Here is a 27117-nt window from a genome sequence, read left to right on the forward strand (position 1 = left end):
TATATAGAATACTAGGGCTTCCAGATTAGGTCACGCCACTGCAGTCCAGCCCTATCTTTGGGATTTTTTATTCCTGTGTGAAATTGAGCTGAGGAGGGGTGCAGCCTGGCTGAAGTATCAAGGGGCTTTAAAGGGGAGAGTGCCATCTGCCTGGCATTTGTGGAAACACATGAAAAGGAGGCACAGGAAGACAGAGAAAGGGAAGCTCCTCAAAGGGCAAGGCAAAATGGATTAATGATTTATGCTGGGATTGGAGAGACAGCTCTGCTCTGAACACAGAGGCAGTGGCTTGCTTATGTGCACATTGAGTTCACATCAAAGCAATGTTTGACACTCAGCCCCATTACAGGCAAAACCTTAAATGGCCAAGTAATTCTAGGCTTGGACACCGCCCTGCCACTGTAAGACAAAGCATGCAGCACTGTATCTTTGGGGTTAGTAAACACTGACTTGTGGTCAGGTTTTCTTTTTCTGGTGTTCCACCATGACATCCATTGATCCACACCTCACATTCTATGGAAGGTGCACAAAGTAGGAATGCATCTTACTTGAGCACCAAGCATTCTGCATTCAAGTACATATGGGCACATGTGTACATGAAAAATTCAAGAATGGTAAACAGACAAGCTAGTGGTATATTTGACCAAAGACTCAACCCACTCTTCCTAGTACATATCAGAACTGATTCAAATTTTGCATATTTCTAAATTCCAGCTTCTTGGGAACACCTCTGCCTGGACAGCTTGTTCTTAGTATCACTACTTCCCCTTGGGGGAGGTTGGATGCTGCTCTGGGTAGACAAGGGCAAGTTCTAGTTTTCCATAAACTTGGATGAACCTGACGGAGCAGGAGTGTGGCCACTTTTGCAGCTTCCCATCCTCCTTTCCCCTGTTTTCCTTATCCATGTGTCTTCTTGATCACATTGACAAGTGCCTGGATCCCAGAATGAGCCCATGTTCCTTTGGTCTTTCCTGGAGAATGTGCTTGCTCTCCTTCCTCTCCCCTGTCATCTTATCTTTGGGTTATTTTTTCCCCCTCCATGGCAGGGGGACCTCCCCCTGTGTCTCCTTAGCACCTGGCATGGTCATGTGGCAGGCAGTACTGCACTTACTGGGTCCTACCTTAAATGTCCTGTCTTTTATCTCCCAAGCTCACTATCTGGATAGGGTAGTTAAAGGTATGGTCTTCCTTCCTCTATTTTCCTGTTGTCTTGTGTGTGTGTTTGTGATGAGCATAAAAGAAGAAATGTGTATATAAAAATGTATATACACCCCATAAGCATGATGATGTCTAGACACTGCCACATCCCCAGCTTTGTCACAGCATCCACTGCCCAGCGGGGACGGGTGTTTGGTAGCGAGGTGATTGATATACCTGGAGTGTCATTCTCTGCCTAAGCTGCTCAGATCTATTTGTGACATCACCACTGTGCTGTTGTCCTTCCCCCCAGTACATACACCCTTCACCTATTCCATCCCATCTCATGTCACCCTGCCCATCCCTTATGGCCCCTAGTCCATCAGAATTAAGATGCTGGGAACCAGCTGGGTGGCCTGAGAGAGGAATAGACCCAAGAGCAAGCTAAGAAACTGTGAGGACCATATGCTCTTGCTGTCATATTTCTTCATCCAGCAGCCACCTAAGGAGCACCTACCGAGTACTAGGTACAGGGGCCAGGCTCTGGAGACAAGGGGAAACAGACTCTGGCCTCAGGGAGTGGGGTTCTATTTGTTTGTTGTTTGTTTTCTTTTTCAGAGAAGACCTGGCTTTGGTAAGTTTTGTCTTTGAAGAATATTCCCTAAAGGCAAAGTAATTCATGACATTTTAAACATTTATGTGAATTTGGTGATGCCTAAATTTCCAAATTGGCCTCACTGCTCTAAGACTATGTCTGAGAATGATCAGGTATGTGATAGGACAATGAGGTCCCCAAGGAGACATATCATGTCATATTAATCTTTTCCTCATCAAGCCCTAACTTAGCACCTGTACAAAACATGCGAGGACAGGTATTTTGTAGTCTGAGTGTGGGGATTTGAATCCCAGATCCCACACTTGACAAACTAGGTGACCCTGGAGGAGTCACTTCACTTGAGTCTTCTCAGGGTTAGCATGAGGGTTGTGAAACAATGAATGTCAAGTGCTTGGTGCATGGGCAGGAATGATGCTTGGTGAACATGCTATTATGCTATTTTATCATCGTATTCTTATTCTCACCTTTCATTTGGAGGACTTCATTAGCCAGATTAATTTTTTAATTAACAGAAAAAGCAAAATTGTTTTTTAATAAGAGATAACAGCTAATTTAAACTACGTGGAAAGGGTTTGGGAGAATGATAATGGACCCAGGCTTTGCTGGGACATCTTTGCCAGATACAGCACAAGAGCCACTAGGACCCATCAGGAGATAAGAGGCAAGCCTTCTCACCACTCACGTGCTGGCCCTCAACTGACAATAAAATCATTCCAGCAGGAAAGACAAGTGCCTCTGAGCATTTTGAAAACAGATTTGACACATTATTTTCATCAGAGAAATCTTCAGGATGGACAAAATTTAATAATGGAATTATTATTTGATGGAATTTTCCCTACTATGTGAAGTTGTTTTTTTATGAGGCTTGAGGTTTGTGAATGTTTTTAAGAGAACAGATATGATTATACCCATTTGATTGAAAAAGGAAACTGAGGGAGTCATATGACTCCTCCTAAATCACACCCCAAGAAGTGGTTGAGCCGGGGCTTTGGAGTTCCCAACCCAATCCATGTTTCCAACATTCTACCTCCTACCACCATAAGTCACTGAAAATGTCCCACAATTTCTAACATTTTATCCTTCAAACTATACCTTCTAAGCTGGCATCCTTACAGGGAAGCGGCCTGCATCTTATCTCAAGCCAACTGCTCTAATCCTTAGTTCCAAAAATACCATCACCAGACCTTTAGTTGGATTAGGTCAGTGAATCATAACTTGCCTTAAAAGACAAATGTTTCTTGGCAAAATCTAGGTCTGAACCAAGCCCGCATCTGGCTGACATTCTGGTATAATGGGTACTAATTCTAAACATGAATTCAGAGCCCTATACTACGCAAGGTCAGGACTTGTCTAGAGCACATATTTTGCAGTTTGAAGAAAAGCCCATTTTTGTACTCTCTTTCCAATTGCATTGGTAGAGAATATTGGTAGCAATATACTCACTCAACAAATATGTTGAACTGAGGTTTGTCCCGCTTCAAAGTAATCACCATTATAAAAAGTCCCCACTGTGTGGTTTTTATTAAAAATTCAGTCTTGAATAGTATGAAATTAGAACTTCCCTGAAAATCAGGACCTGAAAATTTTAAGTGGATACTGCCCTAAAGAAAGGGTCCCTGCCCTCAGAGTGCCTGAAGTCAACAGAGAAACACAAAAACAATTCCAACAAAGTGTGGTGAGAGTTATGACAGGGGATGTGAGCGCCAGAGAAAGAGACCCCCACCGGATTAGGCAGGGGCCTTGCAGATTATGGAATTCAGGAGAGATTATAAGAGAGCCACTGAAGATTTTTTTTAAAATCGGGATAACACACATTTGTGATTTGGAAGGATCAATCTGGCCCTACTGTAAAAGATCTGGGGGCGGGCGTGGGGGGGGGACAGTGTTTCTAGAGACAAGAAGACCAATTAGCAGGTTATTTACTAACATCTAGGTAAGAAAAGATGGTGACCTGGTATGGAGAAGTGCATGTCAAGATGAAAAAGTACAAGAGGACCAGAAGGAAAACCTAAAGAAAGGGGGCATTTGATATATGACATGTATATCGCATAGCCCCCTTGCCACTTAACTGAAAAATAAATACCTCTAAGGATTCTGAGAGTCTTCTAGTCACACCGGATCCTAGCTGCAAGGGGGCTTCTTCATAGGCCTAAGCAGGATGTTGAAGATAAAGCAATCCCTTGTCATTTAAAGGGCAGTGCTTCTTTCTAAAAGCCCTTCTCTAAACCTTAAAATTACATGATTTTGGCTCTAGCAAACACGCCTGGTGTGAGTCCTTCCAGAGGGGATTGTTGATGTTACTCGGCCTCTCTGAATTATTGATAAGTTTCAGGTTTGTGGAATTAATGAGTTTCCGCCATGGGGAAGGATGGACATATCACTTTAAGAAAGTCAGCAAGTTGCCCTGAAGGAGGCTTCCTCATTCTTGCTCATGGGGGCGTGATTATCCCAGAAGCCAAGTGTGGGATGAGAGGGAAGGAACTTCATTCCATCCACAGATACTCCGAGGTCCCTCTGAAACCAATGGGACAGTGCAGGTTCTCGGGGTGTAACTTGGTCCATTTGAAGAAATTGACTGTGGACAGTGGTTCCATATTAAAAGCTTCCCTTTCCTTCCCTGAGAACAACTGACCCTGCAGACAGCCTCAGAGTCAACGCAGAACGTGCACATTAGGCACCCAGAGAAGTGCACAAGAGCAAGGCTCCCAAAGGGGGTGTCATGGAATAGAATATTACAGGGTTATGTGGAAGAAGAATTCTGAAGTCAAATTAGAAAATGCTCCAATAATCAAATAAGCAGGTTTCTTTAATAAACATGGTGACATTCAGTGTGACTTTCTAAGATAAAAATATAGGATGCAATATTTTCTGACCTTATTTGACTACAAATGCCTCTTTCTGAGGACCTCTTAGAACTAGTATTTCACAAAATTCACTATAAGAAGTATTGTTTAAGATTGTAAAACCAAATTTAAATCCTGCCTGGAACAAAGCAAGGTATAGATAGAATATAAAATTCTTGATATATCTCATCTCCTTATACCCACAAATTAACACAAGGTCTGGCATCCAGTAAATGCTGAGTTGAATTTAAGCATAGAACCACTGAACCTAATGTTGTTTTGACCTTTTCTATTGGGTCAATTGTGCTAGAAGGACATAATAGATCATCTCATCTAAAACCTTATTTTATAAATTAAGAAATTGAGACCAAAAGAGGAAAAGTTGGCTTCCCAACTCCCACAGGTTAGACAAGAGGTATAAGAATCTAGCTCTTTTCTCATCCATTGGTTCATTTCACCAAGTACAATTAAGTGCCTACTATGTGCAAGCACTGGATTAGGCCCAATGGTGGTTTGTTTTTTGTTTTTTATTTTTTTGTTTTGGTATGGGGGATTGAACCCAGGGGTGCTTAACCACTGAGCCACATCCCCAGGCCTTTTTTATATTTTATTTTGAGACAGGGTCTCACTGAGTTGCTTAGGGTCTCGCTAAGTTGCTGAGGCTGGCTTTGAACTTGTGATCCTCCTACTTTAGCCTCCTGAGCTGTCGGGATTACAGGTGTGTGCCACCATCCATGGCCCGAAGTTTTCTTTTTGAAGTTTACATTCTAACTGAGGGGGTGAGAACATTAAACTAATTGCACTATTCACTTAAGAATACTTAAAATAATTTCTAAGAGAAATTATCTGCTAGGGAAGCATGGGTAGGTCTGGCTGGGACATATGGCCCTGCTCTCTGCATTGCATGCTGACCCCAGGACCTTGTCACTGGGTTAGATCCTCTCTTTAGCAAGGTTTGTACTTCTGAAGACCATAGATTCAGATTCAAACATTGACACAGTTTGGACTGGCAAAGAGTTCTTTTCTGGCTTCTAGATTTCTTAATGAAGTCATACAAAGTTTTTTTTTTAAAAAAAATCTAATAACAGCTGCCACTTATTAAATACCTATGTATGGTACCCGCTGTGCTAAATAAGTGGTGCATGTTATCTCATTTAATCATCTCATCAACTCCTTGAATTGGGTATTATCTCCATTTTACAGATGAGAAAACTGAAGCTTAGAGCTAATTTGCCAGTCATCACATGAGTAGGAAATAAAATAATGGCACTAAAATTTGAAATAAGGTTTGTCCAGCTCTGAAGTCCCTACTATTATGACACACGGTTTTTATTAAAAATTTAGGATTGCATAGTATGAAATTGGAATTGCCCTGAAAATCAGGACCTGAAAATTTTTAACAAAAGCTAGTTACTTTAGAAATAATCCATGTAAAATATTTAGTGCAGCGGCTAGCCATAGTAGATCCCCAGCCTATGATCATTGTCCTGAAGCGTTTCAACCAGGAGTTGGCATATTACAGCCAATACACCATATCAGGCCCATTACTTGCTTTTGTAAATTAAGTTTTACAGGAACACAGTGGTGCTTATGCATTTATAAATTATGTGCATCTGCTTTCAAGCTACAGTGCCAGAGTAAGTATTTAGAACAGATTCCCTATGGCTCACAAGGCTAAACTTATTCTGTGTGGACCTTCACAGGACAAGTTGGCTCATTCTGATCTAGGTAACTGCCTCTGTTTCCTATTTTGTTTTCTGAGCTCTACCTGAGGTTAGAATAACAACTTAGGATATGATATACCTTCTCCCAAATAGAAAGAAAATAAAGGGAGGTAGAGGGTTTTGCTGTGTACCAGGTTTCACGCATCATGTATTCCTGGTCTTAGCCATCCCAGTACCACTATATGACAAGTAAGAAGAAAGTGAATAATATGCTGAATCACAGCCACTGGGTGGTAGACCCAGCCTTTGATATGGCTCCATACTTGTGCTTTTAGACAGAAGATGTTCTGATAGGAGGATATAGCAGACTACAATAAATCAGTCTGCCACCATTTTTTTAAATTTATTTTTTAGTTATAGGTGGACACAATATCTTTATTTCATTTTTATGTGGTGCTGAGGATCGAACCCAGTGCCTCATGTGTGCTAGGCAAGCACTCTACCACTGAGCCACAACCCCAGCCCAGTCTGCTACCATTTTTAAAGATCAGACCCATCTTCCTTCAAGACTAACCCAAATATAAATGAGCTTTAATTAAAAGCAACTCCCAGCTGGATTGACAAAAATTTAAATAAGACTAACTGGGGACAGGGAGACTGCAAATGCTTAGATCACTAGGGATGGCCAAAGCTGACTGTTGAGATGGTGTCCCGGTAACCCCTGCACATCACAGCACTTCTCCTAGGACCCACATTCACAACTTCCTTTTTAATCACTTTTGGGGGTGGCCATGCTGATGGCTTTTCTTCTTTCCCAATAGCTTCTACTGGGCAAAGATCACATATTCTACATCTGCTCCAAAACCTCTAGAGGAATACCTCCTAGGCTTGGAGAAACACTCAACAGTTGTTTCTTCCTTTACATGGAAAACACAGTGCCCAGATTGATCGGTCTCTCTGTTGCCCATCTCAAGTGAAAATGAACATGTTCTTTTCTTCGCCGTTGGAGTATCAGTCAACAATCAAAAGTCCTTAGAGCAATAAAGTTTTAGACTCACCACCTGGTCCTAGAGTCAAAGAACCAGCACAGACTAAATATTGCCTGGCCATCTTGATTAAGTCACCTGCAGCCCTTGCAGATGGCTACACCTGTTCAGTTCCCATATCTTTTAGATCTCTCTTAAGATACTTCACAGTGAATTTTTTTGCTTATTCAAATTTGCGTCCTTTGATAGACTGCATGCTCCTCAAGAATAAGATCTAAGTCTTATTCATCTCTGAGCCTATAGCACTAACCTGGAGAAGGTGCTGAATAAGTGACAGGTGGGCAGATAGATATACAGATGCACAAAATAGAAGCAGAGCAGCCTACCTGAGCCTGCGTTGGCACTTGCAGACAGCACAAGTTTGTCTCTCTCACCATAGTTATGGAGCGCCTCTGGGTGCAGAGCCCTCTTCAAAGTATAACATAGACAAGATGGTAAGAAAAAGACATAAGTCCTCAAAACAAAGACAGTGGCTTAGGGGAAAATAGAACAAAATAAGTCAAAAGCCTGAGGTCCAATAAAATTGACCTCGTAACAAGAGTTGAAAAAAGAAGAACCCTTTAGAGTTGAGTCCAGAAGTGCCAAGGGACAAGAGGAATAAACAGAGAGATATTTCCTTTGTTCCAGACAGCAGCCAGAACAAAGGGGAGCACAGGAGAAGGAATAAGGAGCAAGGCCTGTGCAGAAACTCCTCTGGTCAGATTGAGCCAGGCCTCCACCCACTGTCTACAGCCCCAGAATCCAATCACCATGAAGGGGAGAGCTGTAGATGCAGAGGGTGTGGGTTCCAGACCTATCCCTGCTACTTCTGCCTGCAACCTTAGCAAGTCCCTTTGCCTCTGAGTCTCAGTTGCCTTCTCTATGAAGTGGCAGGCCTTAATGCCACCTGTCTTCCTGGTCTACTGTGACACTGATGGGTTAATGGATGTGGAGGCACAGTGCGAGCTGCTGGCAGAGTGGCTGTGTGGGAAGGCAGTCGGTGGTGCATGGGCAGACCTCGACTCTGTATCCTTTGTCTTGCAGAGGGTTGTCCTGGGTTGTGCAATGGCAACGGCAGATGTACCTTGGACCTGAATGGGTGGCACTGCGTCTGCCAGCTGGGCTGGAGAGGAGCAGGCTGTGACACTTCCATGGAAACCGCCTGTGGAGACAGCAAAGACAACGATGGAGGTAGGGATCTGGCACCCATGGGCCCCAGCAGCTCCAGGGGTAAGTGGCATTACTGAGTTAACAGGCTTCCACACCAGCTGTGCAGTCAGGGCGGGCCACTGGGCAAGCAAGAACTACATATGTGGCTTAAGGATTGAGTACAATGTCAATAGTTGTTCCATTTGGATTCTTTAAAATTAACTAACATAAATGAAATTAATTGGCATCCAGCAGCCAGGATAGAGAAGAAGGTACATAGAAAAAAGAGTTTTCCCATAATTCAACAGTGGGATGAGTTGCCTGGCAAAGTTATGAGCTCCTCCCTGGAGGTGCTAAGAAGAGGCCATCCAGTTCTGTGTGGCAAAAGCTGTTGAGGCTGCTCCTCCCGGGAAAGGACATTGGATTACCTTTGATGAAGGGCTCTTCTCTGATTTGGGGAACACCATTACCTCCATACCCTCTGTCCCTCTGGGTATGCCATGGAATTTGCCTTTGCTTTGGATTTTTTTCAAGTGCTAGATAATTAAAACCCAAAGAATGAGAGGCTAGTCTTGGGGAACTTTCATTATCTGAGAATGAAAAGACCTGGGTTCTAATTCCAGCTCTGACTTTGACTCCCTGTGCAATCCTTAGTGAGCTACTTATTGTCTCTGGGCTTCATTCTCCCTATGTAGAAGATGGAGCAGTTGGACCATGAGGGCCATTCCAGTTTTTATAATAGACATACAATTAGGCTTCATTTCTCTGTTGTATAAACTTGCATAAATACAACCAGAATGTATTCTACTTTGCCACCTGGATGATGCCTGTTCTACGGATCTCAAGGGATTATTAGGAAAAGAAAAGGATAAAGATATGGAAAAGAACATCAGGACAATTAACCATTCTTTTCTAATGATGGCCCAACTGTTGTCTGGAGTTGTTTCTGCAGCTACCTTCTCTTTATACCAAGGTACTTTCTAGTATACTACAGAGTAATAAGTCAACAGAACAGAAACTCAGCACCCCAATCTTTGGAAATTTTTTTCCTAGGGTATTTCTAAAATCTGAAAGCATTATAAGAATTAGAAAGCCAAGTGTGTAATATTTCTCTGGTTCATTTGTAGCCAGAAATGGCCGTTTCAAACTACTGGTTATTATCTGAGATTCCCTTCAGTCCTTCTGCCTACTGCCCAAATCCAGAAGGCAGCAAGGCCTGATGCATACAGGTCTGGGCCTAGTGGAGTAACTGTCAACCAGGAGCTTGGGACTGACATTGGTCTTAATAGCAAGACAGACAGTAGGTGCATGTTCTTCTGAGATCTTACAGTGTTGAAATGGCCCTTAATCAACCTGAAACTTGTGGAGTTTATTAATTCTTGTGCTGCATAAATATCCAGAGTTTCTATGATGGGACTAGGACTCTTGCCAGGTACAGAGATGATTAAGTCCTGTCCCTGTACCCCAGGAGCTCAAGGAGGGAAAGAGGCCCAAAGTTGAATGTTCATGTTCTGTGATAAGTGCTGTTATGGGGTTTTATGTTGGTTGTGGGGGGAGTAGGAAAACATTCATCAGGAAGTTGATACTTGAATAGGAAGGAGTTTCTTGGAAAGGAAAGAACTTTCCATTTAGAAAGACCATCATGGGGAAAGTCAGGGCAGAGCAGGGAAGGGCATTGAGAATTCCTGCTTTCAGGCAAGATAAAGAACAATCTCATTTGCTCTTCGTAGGGAGGAGACATCAGCCTATATTATCTGCATGATTTGCCCAGCATCCCCTTCCCTTTGCCTTTATGGGCACCATGCCAATGACAAACAGTCACACCCTTGTAATATAAGAGAGGGGGAGAGCAGCCTCACCGTGAAGTCATTCTCTTCTCAAGAGTTCAGTATCTTGGCCAACGCCTTCAAACAGCTGTTGAACATCTGGGCAGTAAAAGAACTGAATGTATTTGGGAAATGTGGAGAAAGAGCACACTCCCCTCTAACATGCATGCAAGACTGGCTTATAGAACAGGGTTCATTTATTCTTTCCTTGAAATCCAATTCCAGTATAACTTGTCTGCCACACTTCAGAGCCAGCCCTCCCAGCACTAGAGCCCACCAGTGCTTACATATGGCCTGGGCACACAGTAGCCCAAAGCCCCACTGCTTTGGTGGAAGAGCCTTTTGTCATAGAAATGGGGCTGAGCCCAACCCCAGGGGATTGGATCCTACTCCATCTGCTCTCAGAGGTGAGCCAGCGGGAAGTAGAAAAGAATGATCAGAAAATCCCTAATTGTAGGAAAATATACCTCTTACATTTTTTGGAGCATGTTAGGGACTGAAATGAGTTTATACAACCCTTTTAGCAATGCTATACAACAGCATGGAAATGTGATTTCATTTACTGCCTCAACAAATGTAAACTGGGTGTCTACACTGCACCAAGTCCTGTCCAGTGTACTAGGATTTCAGAGATAAATATGACATAGATCCTGCCTGTGCCAAATTCGTGATTAGAGGTGGAGAAGAGGGAAACAGCAGGTAATTGCAATACAGTGGGATTACTGTGTTGAAAGAGCAGCCACTTTTTCACCTGATGTTATCAGGTGTCTGGGTGCCCTCCTGGAAACAGTGACATGGTCCCTGTCCCAAGGGGCTTCCAGTCCAGCCAGGAAGAACTTCCATGAGTTGTTGTGATTAGAAATACAACCATCTGGGTAGGATGGATTGTCAAGAATTTTTGGCCTTGGGTTCTCAACTGTGAAATGAGGAAACATCTCACTTTGAGATCCTCTTGATTCAGTGATCTCTCCATCCATTGGGGAAGACCAGAGGAAGGTTCAGGGGGCCCCTGCTTCTCAGGGGGACACATATGAAATAGCTATAGGGCCAGAGACAAGCAAAACTCATCCTCACTGGCCTTGCCTACAGAGACAGTTTGGGAAGGGAAAACAGAGTGCCCTACATGAGGAACGTGAGCGTGGGCCACATTTAGCATTGGGCTCTTTTCAGTGCAGTTGAGCACCACATGTTTTGGGTCCCTGCTGTCTCAAGGCCCCATGCTCTTTCCTGAGGGGATATGAGGACCAGTGAACATGGCCCAGTCTTTCTCCTTCAGGAAGCTCACAGTCATTTGGAAGAAATTGTCATTCAAGTGACTAAATCTAATGGAGTCAGAATGAAATAAGTGCTTTTATTTCAGCCATGACAGTGAATGCAGCGTAATCCCAGATACATAATTTAGAGTGGAAGGAAATAGTGTTAGAGTCTTGCTGAGTGGTTGTTCATGGTTGAAATGACTCAAGGGCCTGAAGAAGGAATTAGCAGAGTTTAATGTTGAGTAACAGGGCCAGAAGGGACATCTGAGAAATCAACTTCAGCTCCTCCTCCTTCTCCCCTGCATGTTACAGACAGGGAAACTGGAGCCCAGAAACGGGAGGTGACATCATATACTTCACAGTCACACGGAAAGTCATTAACACAGACCAGACAGGACTCGAACCCCAAATGCGAGTCATGGCACATGGCCTGGTGAGCCTGGAGCACCCCACCTTCTCCTAGTGCCCTCTCTTTCTAGAAATGCAGTGAGCGCTCCTCAGACTAAGTGGGCTGTGGCACAGTACAGTCACTCAGGTGTCCTTTTACAGTGTGCCAAGCGATTGTTCATCCACTGAGCCACACTATGATGAATGTGGTATGATTATCCCCTTTCTATTTCCTTATCATGAGGAAACAGAGGCTTCCTCGTGTGTTGCCCAGGTCATGTGGGTGGCCAGTGGCAAAATATGCTGCCATCTGAGCAGAGCTTTTCACTATGCCAGACCTCAGACTTGTGGCTCCATCAAAAACCACCGCGGCCCCTCATTTGTCAGATAACTCCCATTTTCTCTTCTTTCCCATTTTGGCAGGTTTAAAGCAACCCTTTTTCAAATTAAACTTGAATTTCAAGGTTCATTGAGAATGCTGTTGAAGATTTTTTAAACTGTGAGACAAAAAAAAATATTATTCAATGTGGCTGAGTTGGGAGCAGCTTTATTGGTTTGTTTTTGTTTTCATGTATGGTCATTGTCTAGATTTAAAAATGGAAAACAGATCCTGGATGTGATTCTTTGTTGGAGCTGCCCAATACATCCAGCAAATGGCCAGATTTCACCCTGGGGGAACTAAGTGGTAAGAGGGGCCAGCAGAGCAGGCACAATGCCCCTGATTCACCCCTTCAATATGAATCTCTCCCTGTGCCCCACTTACCAAAGACAGTGTGCCCTGTTCTCATGGCACCCTATTTGTGAAGCCCTTGTTGAAGTGCTGTCAAAAGCATCTTCTTATTAGATGCACACTGACCCTCTCACAAAGATGCTCTTATGCCCATTTCAGAGATGGTCAAAGAGTGGCCCTCCTATGCTAAGTGACTATGGGGATAATAATCCCTACCCCACAAGTTTGCGATCAGGATTATAGGTTATGTGTCTAAGGTGCCTTAGAGGCAACATAGCACAGAGATTTAAAATGCAGGATCTGTACTGAGATTCTCTGCATTCAATTCCTGGCCCCCCTGTTTGTTGACTGTGTGACCTTGGGAGGATTACTCAACTTCTCTAAGACTTCCACTATCACCTGCGAATATCAGTTCTCCCTCCTGTTCCTTTCCACTTGCAAGAAGAGAAACGTGATAGTTATTACAAAATATATATTTGTATATAAATAAGTACTTTTAAAATTGGAATTATGCTCTCCATAATATTCTACATTTTTTCACTAAAAGTCTCCATATAATAGAGGATTTTGACTTTTTTCATTTTCTTTGCTAAAATCTATATTCCAAACTGTTACATGCTCATTGCTAGACTGAAAAAAAAATCCAAATGTACATAAAGGAAAATAATAGCCATATTGAAAGAGTCTCACAATAAACTTGGAGGCAGACATTTACATGTTGGGTTACTGAATCTCAGTAAGCTGCAATGATTTGCTCAAAGTCACATAGTGGATCAGTGGGAGAGCAAGGAATGGATGGAAACTGTGTTTAAAAAGAGCATACCAGAATAAAAACTCCACTGGAATTTAAACAGCCAGACCTCTTTTGATAAAGGATCTTTAAGCAGCTTCAAGGTATGATAATCTCTTAGATGTTCTTGGCCCCATGAAAAACAATCATGGGTGGCAATACACACAACTGATAGAGCAACCTAGAATGAGACATTTCAGGAAAACAGAAGAAAGCTTTCTGTCCTCCCTTCTCCTCCCCGTCTCCCATTGCAGGAATGGAGAATTCACAAAAAGCCATAGAATTTGGTCACCCTTCAGACTATCTCTAAACCACGCTTCTCATGATAAGAGACAAGAGAGAAATTGACCTTTAAAAATCTTGTGTTCCAAAGAGCAGATAAAGATTTTGTAAGCTTTTTGAAAGAAGGAACAGAATTTATTACAGAGAATGACAAAAACTTCTCCCAGATGTGTATAGAAAGGAGAGGCGCATTCCACCCTCTCTCCCCAGGGCCTCCCAGATGCTGCTGGTGGCCTATAGTAAAACAGCTCTGTGTTCAGACAGCAGCGGGTTGAGAGTTGGTTGATGGGCTGTCCAGCCAGGGGAATGGGTAAGCCTGCAGAAAGACTGATAGGCTTGTTATAACCCGTTCATGTAACCAGCAATTTGATGAATCAAACAACTACAGTACAGGTTTGCTAAGCACTTATCCATCCTCCTGGTTTACATTTAAGTATTCTCTCTTCCAGGAAATGTCCCATCCCTATCCTGAGTTGGGTTCCCCACTTGAGGCTTCCAGAACTCTGAGCTTCCTTCTTTCCCAGTACTCTCTTGGGTGTCTGACCTACGGCACTAAATTCTTTGGCAGTGACACTCCTTTATTTCTACATGTCAGGTGCCTAACACAGGGCCCATCAGCCTCAGAATGGTGCCAAATAAACATACCAGGCTTGTTCTCCTTGCTCCTTTCCAAGGAAACGGATGAGCTCTTCCTGCAGGGAATGGATTCCATTACACGGTCTGGCCCTGAGCCCTACCAAACTGATTGAGCTGCTTGATTTGGAATCCTCACTCAATCATTTATGCATTTGTTCATATTTAACAGATATGATGCTTACTTCAAGGTTTTGTGCTATGCATTTGAAATTCAAAAGTAAACAAGTTAGTTCCTGCCTGCAAGGAGTGGGGACAGAGCTGGGGGAACAAGAATAGCCGAAGCATTGCTATAAAGAGTTGTAGACTGTGGAGCTTGCCTGACAATTGGGTGAGAGCAAATTCCCAGCTCCACCATTTCTCTAGCAGTACAATATCAGGTAAAATCACGTATCCCCAGCCTCCAGGTCCTTGTTTGTAAAGATGGGAAAGTCAGTCAAGCCACCACATTTAGTAGAAATCTCCTGCACGCTTTCTGGGAAAATCACAGCAAGTCAGCCCTGAGGGAAGGTGTGCTGAGGACATATGAAGGTCAGGAGGTGACTGTCAGAGAGCCCAACAGCCTGGAGGCTGTCCTGTCCACCTTTCTCCTGACCAAGGAGGACACTGACCTGAGAGCAAGAGACAAGTCACAGAGGTCCCACTCCTTGCTGGCAGCTGTCAAGATCATATAGGGGAAGCTATTTCCAGGCAGAACTGCAACTATGTATCTGGAGAAGGGCCAAGCAGCAGCAGAGGACTTGACTCATCTCTGTGCCCCAATGCCTATGTGCAGAGCTCTGGGTAATGGCCGCAGCAGGAGAAGGACACTAAAACTTTCCTCTCTGACTAACTCCTTTACTCTCTACAACCCAGAAACCTCTCAGTCATCCTGAGAGGCTGGTAGGGCATGTCACCTGGGTATTAGGTGAGCATATTGTAGTTCAGGCATCTGAAGAGGATTGTCTTGGGTGGCAATACACACAATCGATAGAGCAACCTAGCTGGGGTGGGGACGTCAAAGGAAAAGAAAGTTCTGAGGGGAAAATCTTCTTTCCCAAAAGTTGGGGCTTAGGGTTTAGGAGGGATTTACTTAAAATTAGAAGGAAATAGAGGAAAATCCTCCCAATTTTCCTGATTTTTCCCTGCTGTGATAAATGAGAGTCTCTTAATGAAAATAGCAAACATATGAAACATTGACAATTTGTAAGTCAACCAACTTGTGTGTAATATAGAATTGAGATATGAGGTACCTGGAAAATGTGTTTCCAAACCAGCCAAACTAGAAATTCCCCCAAAACTATGTATTGATGTGTTTCTAGTTTTCCCAAGAATTTATTTTTCTCTCCCCAAAGCAAACCTTTTCCTTTTAATACAAATCTTCTAAACTTTGTCATTTATGCCTAAGAAAATTAAATTGTAAAAGACTTCCCTTACCAGAGAGCACATATGCATCATTTCAGGATTCCATATGCTACATTCAAAAACATAAAGAGGGTTTTCCACAGAAACTGGTTTTGTAAAATGCAACTTTTGAAAATTATTTTTTTGGGGGGTGCCTATTCACTTTAAAAGTATGTACCTTGTTTAAATATGATTGTCTCTATTGGCAGAAGTTTTGCCCACATTTACTATTCAGAAACTATTTGTTGTATGTATGATTAGGACAGCACACTGTAAGCGGGCAGAATCCCTGACCTGGCAGTAATCTAACCTGCAAAACGTACAGTGAACAATTCCACAGTCCTGGTGTCTCTCATAAGAGCACCATTCGTGTGACACGTCCATTTCAGAGAACCACAATCTGTAATTCCCCCAAGATCTCCACTGCCTTAATTTATATGTGTGTTGTTATGGCTGTGTTCATCCAATTCCATTCTCTAAGGCCAAACTGTATCCAAAAAGGCTGCCCTGGATGTGTGCATATGGAGGGCCAAGGCCAAATGGCAGCGCTGTTACCAGGATACCAGGTCACGGAAGCAACTGGCCAGGAGCTGCTGATATCTGTAACTTGCCAAATCCTTACTTATGTGCTACTTACCATATGTTCCTTATCAAGTGTTTCACATGCCTGACCTCACCTAATCCCCACAGCATCTCTGCAAACTAAGTTTGATGATAGGTTTGATGATAGAACCAAAGCTCAGCGCTTTTGCTGAGACTTTTATTTCTAGCAAAATGTCCAATGAGATTATCACCAGGACCCTCTGACTATAAGACACAGCAACTTGTTTTTAAGAACTCAGGAAAAAAAACAAAGGGGGAACCAGGGAACCCCGGGTCCCAGAAGCAATAATTGAAAGTCAGAGCAGCAGGCATACAAGGTGTGATAGGATCGTAGAGCCAGGAGGCAGGACACACTCACGGAAGACCATTGCAACTTAGACCCGCTGACTGGTTCTAAACACTACCCACTCAACCAGAGCAGTGACACTGAGGCATGGCTCTGCCCTGCTTCTAGAGGACAGGGGGCAGGGAGAGTCTGCTATAAGCAATAGAGCCTACACCACAAAGCTCTTGAAGTCCTTACCTACCAGAGTGGCACTAGAATGCTTTGTTAAGCATTCTACCCAAAATGTGGTCCCCAGGGTTACAGTTGTAGCTCAGTGACAGAGTGCTTGCCTAGCATGTGTGAGGCACTGGGTTCAATTCTCAGCACCACATATAAATAAATAAAATAAAGGGGAAACAAAGTCTTTGTTCTGGTTTAGTTCTGGGCCCTGAGATATTGAAATGAACCAGACTAATGGTACCTCTGAGGTGGCAAGCAGAAATAACCAGAAACCACTCTGGAGGGTTCATTTAACCACATGAGATCCCCTGTATAAAAGGCAAGCTGCTCTGGGGATCACAAGCAGAATCATAAAACACACAGGACATGAGTGGCCCCGGCCACAGTCAACAACTGCAGAATACAAAAAGCTTGCCACTCCCAAGAACGTAACAATCTGAGAGAGGCTATAACATAATAAGTTTCAAATGACTAAAGAGATACAATTATATTTAAAACCATAAGGATGGAGGGCTGGGGTTGTAGCTCAGTGGCAGAGCGCTTGCCTCACACATGTGAGGCACTGGGTTCCATCCTCAGCATCACATAAAAATGAATGAGTGAAATAAAGATATTGCATCCATCCATAACTAAAAAATATTTTTAAAAAACATAAGGATGGAAGAGGATGCTATCAAGAATGAAACAGGCAGGTTTTGAAAAGTTCCAAAGAGACTATCTGGAAATTTTTAAGTATGGGTAATTTAAATTAATGATCCAAAGGACAAATTAAACAGCAGACCAGACACAAATAAAGGAAAGATAAGTGAAGTAGAATACAGATCTGAGGAAATAAATCAGAAGGGGACACAGATAAAAGGATGGAAATTGAGAGAGTGAGAGACATGAAAGATTGAAAGTCCTTTAAGCGTTTAATAATATTCCTGAAGAAAAGACTAGAGAGAAAGGGAAAGAAGACTATTTGAAGAGCTTAAAGCAGAACTGCCAGAACTCACACAAAAAAGTCCTCATTAAAGGGCTCGTGGTTCGGCATCTCACTCACTGCATGGAGCATGCCTGTATTGGGGTCATATGCTCAGACAGATTGCCAGCCTAACAGTTCCCTGGAAAATCTTTGTCTCATTGTCACAAGACACCCAAGAGAAGTTTTGTGCTTCACACCTGACTACAGGGGCAGATTGTAAGTTTAAGGAATTAACCATCTTCCTCTGTCTCTCTTTATAAGCTCATGACGTTTAAAGAAGTTAAGCAGCTTGTACAAGGTCACACAGCTTCCATGGGAATCAGGACCCAATCCCGGCAGTTTGCCTGAGAGAGGGCTCTCTTACGCACAGTGCACTAGGCCACTGAAGACACAGTGAAAGGATCCCTTAAGCTCTAGTGTCCTGTGACTCTGATCCTAGATCAGAGAAGCAGCCCTGGACTAGATAAGTCCTTTATCCACTTTTCAGATCTTTGTGGAGGACAGTCTTGGTTCTGGTTTAGTTCTGGGCCCTGAGATATTGAAATGAACCACACAGCAATGGACCTCTGGGAGCTCATTGTCTGGGGAAGAAGGCAGAGAGAATAGTCAAATTATAGTTCTGGGGAGAGTCATTCTGGAATGGAATTTCCCCAGGATGATGAAGAACAGTGTTTCAGTAACATTCATAAAATCATGTTCTCCTAACATCTAAGTCTCTCTGGGGGAACTCAAAGAAAATGCCACACCTCAGAAAGAACTGAGTTCAAATCCTGAGTCAGCTCCTTCACCAACTATTTGTATGATCTTCTCCAAGTTACTTTACCACTTTGAGCCTCTGGTTTCTTTTCTCTAAAATGAGGGTGACAACCGTGGCTACCTTATAGGATGGGAGAATTCAATGACAAATTCCTTATAAAATATTAGCAAGAGCAATGCGTGGCACTTGATGCATGCAGTGATTTATCTTTATCATCAATTTAACATTGATATTAATAAACACCACCACCACTCCTGGCCAACCTTACCCAGGGCTCAAGAGCAGCAGGAGGTGGCTTTGCCCAAGTGCCACAAAGCAGTGTTTATAAAGAGGTAAAAGACTGGCTTCCAGGGACTGCCCTGGTGGTAAACAAGAGCAGGCAAGAGCTAATAAAATTTCAAATTAGCCATGACTTTTCACGGCCCTTCAATTGTGCTAGCTGATTTAATGGTCAACATTCCTGCTCGCTGGGATTGAATAATGGAGCATTTCTGCAGAGTTATGGATGCAGCAGCTGAATCTGTCATGCTAACATCAATAGCAGAATGCAAATAACCCTCTGCTTGGGCTATAATTATGTGTTTAAGCAATGCCTGACAGGGGCAGCCCAAGAATGTGTGATGGAGCCTGCCGACTGCAGGAGAGGACAGTGCTTTGCCAGGCAGTTGCATCTGGGGTGGGGACAGAAGCAACAAGGTAAGGCCGAGAACAGTGCTGGGGCAAGGGAGACCTTCCCCCATGTCCCAGACTAAATCTGCCAGGTGAGACTGAAGGGATAGCCTTTCATCTGATGAGCCATGTTCTAGGTTCAGGATCAGGAAGGGAAGATACCTTTATGAAGCACCTACTATGTATCAGGTACTATTTGTGGACTAGTACTACACATTTAAATAAGTAACAAATACCTATATGACATTTACTCCTATTACCCCCATTAAGAGATGTAAGAAACCAAGACCAGAGGGTTTAAGTGACTTGCTCAAGGTCACACAATGGTAAGTTTTAGAACCCAGATTTTAGAATCCCAGACCATCTGGCTCTGGAATCCATGTGCTCTTTCACTGTGCTGCCATGAAAGAGGCGACAAGCTCTAAGACGCCATGCAGAAATCGGAGAGAAAGGCAAGGAATTTTTGTCCCTAATTTATTTAAGGAAAAAAAGAAAAAAAAAACTGGGCTTCAGGACAGCTAAGTAGTTTGCCTGCAGCCACACAGCTAGTGAGGAGGACAGGGCCCCAGTCTAGTCAAGGTATATGCAGTAGCCTTTATACAATGAACTCCATGGAGACAGAAGGGAGGTGGATATCTGAGCAATACTCCCACATTATTAATGAGGAGACAGGGGTTCAGGGAGATTAAGTACAGGAACTTGTCCAGGATCAATCTTAGGGACAACAGTAGAACTTGAACCTCAGTCTCAGTGTCTCATGATCCTTTCACGTTGCTTAATGGAATTGACTAAAGATATGGTTTTCTGGCTTTTATAGACTAGCATTTATTCTCAGCCCATTCTTCCTTTGTGAATAAATTCATTCAGTTTTCATTTATTTATTTAACAGTCATGTTTTTTTAAGTATGCCTACTAAGTGCTAAGGGTGGAACAGATGACCAGAAAAGATCTGTGACCAGGGTGGTGGGAACGGTTATCCCAAATCAAACAGCTAATAGGCAGTAAAGCCAGAATTTGAATCCAGGTAGGAATACACATCATCACACTCTGCCTGCAAAACCCAGACCATCACCCTGGACTCTTGCTGTCCCCTACTTTGGGCACTGTTCTCTGGGATCATGTCTCATTTGAAGCCATTCTATTGGGTGTCTGTAAAAGTACTTTGGGGTAATGCTGTCAAAAATTTGTGATCCGGTAGAATTTCTTCCTTTGCACTTTGGGAAGATGGTACTGCTATAATGCAGTCCTGAAGAAGCCATCCTACGGTAAAGAGAATCCCTGCAAATGGCAACTCACAGGAGGGGGAGTTGGGCCTCCACAGGCAGAGGACTAGGCCTCAGGCCATGTGGTCACCTGGAAGCTGGGAGAGATGCCACACACCTTCATCATCACTGCCGCATCCTCACCCAGAGCCAGGCAGTCCCCAGGTCCTGAAGTTTCTCCTCAAACCCATCCACTTCTCCAGCCACCCCTGTCACTGCGCTGGCCTAGGCTGTCATTTTTCACCTATGCAGCCTCAGTGCCGCTCCTCCTCCTTGAACTCCAACTTCCCTTCTGCTTCAACAGTGCACATCCTGCTTTAACCTCCCGCTTTAACCCGTTAGGTGTCCCCCGTTGTCCTGAGGATGAAGTGCAAACTCTCTAACCTGGCCTACCAGGCCCAGCCCAGTCTGCTCCTGCCAACCCAGGGGCCTTGTCTTGGGCAACTCAGGTGTTCATGTATTTTCTCACCTCTGGACCTTCATAATACTGTTCCTGCTGTCTCTTTAGAAGAAGAAAAAAAGAAAAGACAGTACACTTACCTGTCTGTCTCTCCTATTAGATTGGTGGGCTGGGGCCAGACTTGAAGTACCTGGATCTCCTTGGTGCCCAGTAAAGGCTTTGGCTTATATCGGCACTTAAAGTTAGTGGGTAGAACATAGGGAAGAAATGGATGCAGGCATTGTAGGCAAACAGGGCTAACTGAACACAGCACTATAAACCACATGCTCTGTCACCCTGCAGATGGCTTGGTGGACTGCATGGACCCTGACTGCTGCCTCCAGCCCCTCTGTCATGTCAACCCGCTGTGCCTGGGCTCCCCTGACCCTCTGGACATCATCCAGGAGACACAGGCCCCTGTGTCCCAGCAGAACCTACACTCCTTCTATGACCGCATCAAGTTCCTCGTGGGCAGGGACAGCACACACGTCATCCCCGGGGAGAACCCCTTTGATGGAGGGTGAGTCCATGGGCCCAGCTCCAGTGGAAACTCTCTGAGGGAGAACCAAATCACCTCCAGGGCTACTTTTGGGTGGGAGGAAGCCAGAAGGGTGGGCCTCAAAGGTTCCTGATGGAATGTCAGAGGAGGCAGAACAGCAACCTCAGGTATCCACATTAATAAAACTGCTATCCAAGGCATTCAGAATTTTTATGAGCAAAGTTGTGTTGCTCCTGCTGGGTGATAGATGGAAAGAGTGAAAAATCAAAGGTCCAAGGGGAAGCTTGGATCAATACCCACTTTGCAGTCAGCTCTTCCTGATCCTGTGGTCTCCAGATGAGCTGAAGGGTTTTGACACTGCTCACCCTCTGAGCTAGCTTCCAGAAAACTTTGCTAGGCTGAGGGAGGGGTGCATCTGCTCTTCCCCAGGGCCACATGCCCACGTGTTCTTTCCGTTTCCAGTTGTGTCATCTGTTGGACAGTTTCTTACTGAGATCTATTCTGTGCCAGGTTGCATGCTGGGATCACAGAGATGAGTAAAACAGTCTCTGCCTATTGGTCACTCACAGTCTACTGAGGGATTAATAATGTGGGGGAGGGCTGGGGATGTGGCTCAAGCAGTAGCGCGCTCGCCTGGCATGCGTGCGGCCCGGGTTCGATCCTCAGCACCACATACCAACAAAGATGTTGTGTCCGCCGAGAACTAAAAAATAAATATTAAAAATTATCAAAAAAAAATAATGTGGGGGAACAGTTACAGTATACTCAGCCAAAAATATGTGCCTAGGGTACTCTGGCGCTGAGAGGAGGAGGTACGTTGAGGTAGGCGGAAGACCAAGACTTAAGATCCAAGTCTTAAAGTTGTGAAATAGTTAACAAGTAAAGGGAGAGAGGGGGTTCCAGGGAGAAGAAAGAGCTCGTGCTAAGACCCTGAGGCATGACAGTAAACAGGAGCAGCAAAAAACATCCTCTGCTCCCCAGGTCAGGACAGTGAACCAGGATGAAGTATCCAAGAGGGGCAATTTATAATAAATTCTTTTGAAAGTCTTCCAATGTAGGGAAGCCTCATAGATGCAGAGCTTTCTCTGCAAGTCAGCACAGTTAATTTAAGAATTAGACTGTGTGCTTCTATGTTCATGATTTCTGTGCCAGAGGGTCGCTGTTCTTGGGAGACAATGGAAATTGACAAGGGTGGGAACGGGGACATCAGCAGAGCTTGGTCACTGCTTGGGTGTGAGGGGGCTGAAGAGAGGGGCCTCCTCCTGGAGGCCTAGATAGATGATGGTCTCTCCACCAGAACAAGGACCTGAGATCAGGAGCAGGGTGGGAGTGAGTGACAACCTCCACTTTAAGCAGGGGAAGGACAAAGAGGGACAGTAGGACAGAGGTGCAATGACCTCAGACTGTGTGACTTTGGGAATCATTTTAAATAATTCTGGAGCTCTTGCAGAGGTTAGGACCTAAAGTTCTTGCTTTGGGAAACCATCAACAACAGGCACTGGTTGAATGTAAGAGCACATGAATGAATGCTTGCTCCAAGAGCACGTGTAAGAGCTGGGGTGGCAGAGACTGAAGAAGGAGCCATGAGAGCCCCCTGTGAGGTGGCTCCTATCTTCCCAGGTAACTGGAGATACCAAGGAGAAGGCCTCACTCCTGTACATGATGGAGCCAGGATGCAGGCTAGTAGGTCTGTCAGAGTCTACCCCTTTCCACTGCCCCAGCCCATCCTTGCAAGGAGTATGGCATTTGGGAAAAGTGAGTGGGAGAGTCCTTTGAGCCTAGCAAGGGGGGCCTAACACATGCGTCACACTTTTAAAGGTGCATTACAGCGCACACCCTTCCACCTGGCCCTCGCATATGGAGGACCTGAGGAGGGGGTAACCTTTCACATTCACAGGGCCAATCAAGCGGTGGATCCAGGAGCAGAAAGAGTGAAGAGAAACTATTCATTTATCTTGGCCGGAAAATCACACTGCGGATGAGTAGCAAAAGCAGAAGTCAGCTCCAGATCATTGTTTATATAGCTGTCACCTTCAGTTAAATTACATACACTTTGAAAGCAGGGACCATTCATCTCTCCAAACCTGTAATACTTCAGGCAGGGCCCAGAATATGGTATTTGCTCTACAAATGAATAGATAATAGAAGCTTCCAGAATGTTACTGTAAAAATTCCTTTTACCTAACATTTGTCTAAATCATTATGTCTCTGCTCCTCACCAGAGGATGTAGATTCAGAAGAGACAGCTGTCTGTCACTAAGGATCCTCAAACAGACTCTATGTAAAACCAGCCGAGGTAACTAATAACCTAGAAACATGAGGCACCAGATGCCCTTCTTGTTAGGCCATCTATTTGGTGTCCTTGATCCGTGCCAGAGCACAGTTGGGGTAAAGTCAAGTCAGTTAGCAAGTTCAAGTCATTGGTGTCTTTCCTCTGAGGTAGGGGAGTGGGGTCTAACAGGAACAGTCCAGCATTTCAGCCCTGGATTTACCTCCCCTAGCTGTGTGACCTTGAGGAAATGATATAACTTTTGTACAGTGGCCTCTAGCTATGAGTTGCAATAATAGTAACTACTTACATAAAAGTTACATCAGAGACCCATTCTAGTGCATCTTTATTAACTAAAATAAAGCACCTAAACCAGGACTGAGTATTTCGCAGGTGATCAATAAATGGTGGTTTTAATAGTGGCAGCATGTCACAGTGAGTATAGCACAAGCCTTGGAATCAGACAAACCTGGTTCAGACTGTGTGACTTTGGGAAAATTCCTTAACCTCTCAGAGCTCTGGTCTCTTCAACTGTAAGATTGGAGTGATAAAATCTATATCACAGTGTTGCCATAAGGATTATATGAGAGAAAATTACATAAAGGCTCAACCTAGTACCTGCTATACAGAATTATTTGCTAATTACAAGATGATGGTGGTGGTACTGCTGCTGCTACTGATGATGGTGATATTAAAATGAGTTTCCAATTCCATTTTCTTAATTGGAAGAAAGACTTGATACTAACCTGCCCTTCAGGAGAGTCCAACAGTCATCCAGAGAAGAGTCAGGTTTAGACTATTGAATCATTATTTGAGGAAGAAAAAAAGGCCACATTCTTCCCAGTCAGCTGTCAGCAGGGTCCTTGTTAGAGAGGAATCCGGAGGCACTTCTCCTGAGAGTGGAATTTCTGATGGACAGGCAGACCTGACTCAGTGCCTGTGTGTGACAATAACAAGGCCTGTATCTGAGGGACAAAACCCTATATCCTCCTACACCCCATATGCTGTGCAATAATGTCTGGGATTCCATTTAACGGGCTCCAAGATGCAGGCTGATACCCAGAAACCCAACAGCACTCCTGAGACTGTCAGGAAAGGTGAGCCTCAGAGGTGTAGTCCTTCACTCTGTAGATTCCCAGCCATGAGTCAGGTCCAGGGAGTCTCTAGGGTAAGGAATTCAAGCCCAGGCCTTAGAACTGGCTGGACCACCCTTCAGTGGTAGATGCCAGAGGGCCAGCTCTCAGAGTCCAGGATGTCCTCAGAGGCTGGGCAGGAGGTTCTCCAAAGAGACACATGATACCAGGAATTACATGAGGTGGCAGGAGTCCCATGCTTCTGTTCAGTACCTCCACTGGTGCCAGAGGTGAGGGAACAGGAACAGTCTCAAGGAGGGATGGGTAGCATCTCTTGGGATGTGAGGGCCCCAGTCAGCACAGTGTGCTCTGATCCAGCTGGCATCCATGGAGGAGACCAGAGGCTGACTCAGAACAAAGCAGAAGTACTGCCAGGTAGACTTTCAGTGAGGAAAGCCTCCATCAGAGACCCATTCTAGTGCATCTGTGTCCCTAGAGCCCAGCATGAGGCCTGTCTCAGAGCACACTCTCAGGACAGGTCTCATGAATACAACAGCTCTGACATTCTGACCCTGCCGTTCCTTGTTGCCATATAAAGTGGCAGAGGTGCAATGACCTCAGCTGATCCAAGGGACATATTAGGCATGGGTATCACTGTCATCAGATGAAGTAGCTTGAATACTATTTTTCTCTCCTGGCCTGGGTGCCTGGGCGCCTGGGCATTTGCCGGGTGAAACACCTGTCTCCCCTGCAGTCATGGGCAGAATGCAATGAAAGGTGCCTACCATTAACACTAAGAAGAGAGGATGGTAGATGGTGGCTCAGTGGTAGAGCGCTAGCCTAGCATGTGTGAGGCACTGGGTTTGATCCCCAGCACCACATTAAAAAAAAACTAAATAAACGAAGGGGGGAAAAAAAGACTAAGGGGAGGGGCCCCTGAAGGGAACATCAGAGAAAGGAAGAAGGAAGAGGTGGTGTCCTGTAGAGGGGATCAGATCCTATGAGGAGAGACTAGGTAGGCTTGCAGAGGGACAGAACCACCAAAACTTTGCCCCAGGAATGGAGGAATAAGACATGCGTCCCACCCCACTTCTTTGGGGGCCCTTCGTGGGTCTGTTCCTCTTTTGTCACTGGATGCTCAGTGCCAATGGAGGGGTTGGTGCAGAGTGAGCCGCAAGGAATGATAGAGTGGATCAAGGAGCCAGTCAGACTCTGCTGGGGGCCTGAAGAGAAGGAGGGACAAAGTGCTCAGAGGTCAAAAGTGGAGACATGTCTCCAACTGCAAATGCCTCTCCTTGAGCCCACACATGGATGCTGCCTCCAATGTGGTTTTGTTTCTCAGCACACAATACAGGGCAGCCCAGGGCAGACAATAGCAGATGTTGGTTGTTGAAAATTAATGAAGGAATGAAGATTTCAGGCAGCCTATGGCTTGGACCTGAGACAAAGATTTCAGTGAGAAGGTTGGCCATTAAAACATTATTTATTAAAATACAGGTCACAACAACCCATTAGTGCATCATGAATTCAACTTAGTGGGTTGAAACCACTTTTTTTTTTAAGTAAGTTTAAATGGAATGGGGTAGAACGAATGGAAAATATCAGCAATTCTGTAAAAATATATATTTCATCGAATATTTTGGTGGAGGTGGTGGTGGTGGTGGTGGTGGGGTGTGTGTGTGTGTGTGTGTGTGTGTGTGTGTGTTATGGGATAAACTGCATTGCTTACTGGATTTTAGCCACACAAGGATTTACAATTTCATTACAAATTAAGGAACCAGCATGAGCAACAACATGACTTTCCAGGATAATCAGAGAATGAGAGAATTTTAATGGAACAGGTGGATAATTGTGGTGATATTATTTTATAAAACAAAAGTCAGGAGATATGTTCTAACATTTGAGATCAAGACAGGCTTAGGGGTTTGGGGGCTTATGGTCATTGTAAGCAAAGGAAACATATGGGAGAAAGAGGAACATATGGGAATAGAAGGCTTGGGTCATTTAGAGGCAGGAACTCAGAAAGATCTGATCCTTCTCACCTGTCCACAAACAGGGCTAGCATTTCATCTTAGGATTCGAAATCAACTCTAAACAGAAGTTAAATAACCTTGATGCCATGGAAGCCTTCAGAACTTCTTTCATGGCCTTTTTAAAGGCACAAAGTTCCTGGGAACTTTGAAAGCAAGAGTTTGCAAGGGAAAAAAAAAACATGAAAAGGAGGAAGAAATAATCACATCTATGATCTCATTTTTTACTGGCCCACTGCAGAGGTAACCCATACACCAGTGCCGGTGGCACAGCAGCTACAAAGGGCGTTTGCTTCCCCATCCCAAACCCCCATCCCCCCTGCCCC

At 44.3% G+C, this 27117-nt stretch overlaps 1 protein-coding gene across 1 annotated transcript in view; it reads left to right on the forward strand.

The window, feature by feature from the left end:
* TENM4 (teneurin transmembrane protein 4) overlaps positions 1-27117 on the forward strand; it is a 710670-nt gene that overhangs the window by 603155 nt on the left and 80398 nt on the right. Inside the window, exons 17-18 of the mRNA XM_081282209.1 lie at positions 8330-8476; positions 21224-21440. Of these exons, the coding sequence (XP_081138335.1) occupies positions 8330-8476; positions 21224-21440 (364 nt within the window). The remainder of the gene's footprint in view (positions 1-8329; positions 8477-21223; positions 21441-27117) is intronic.

Source organism: Spermophilus citellus (assembly GCF_964194105.1).
Source record: "Spermophilus citellus genome assembly, chromosome: 2".
Lineage (NCBI taxonomy): Eukaryota > Metazoa > Chordata > Mammalia > Rodentia > Sciuridae > Spermophilus > Spermophilus citellus.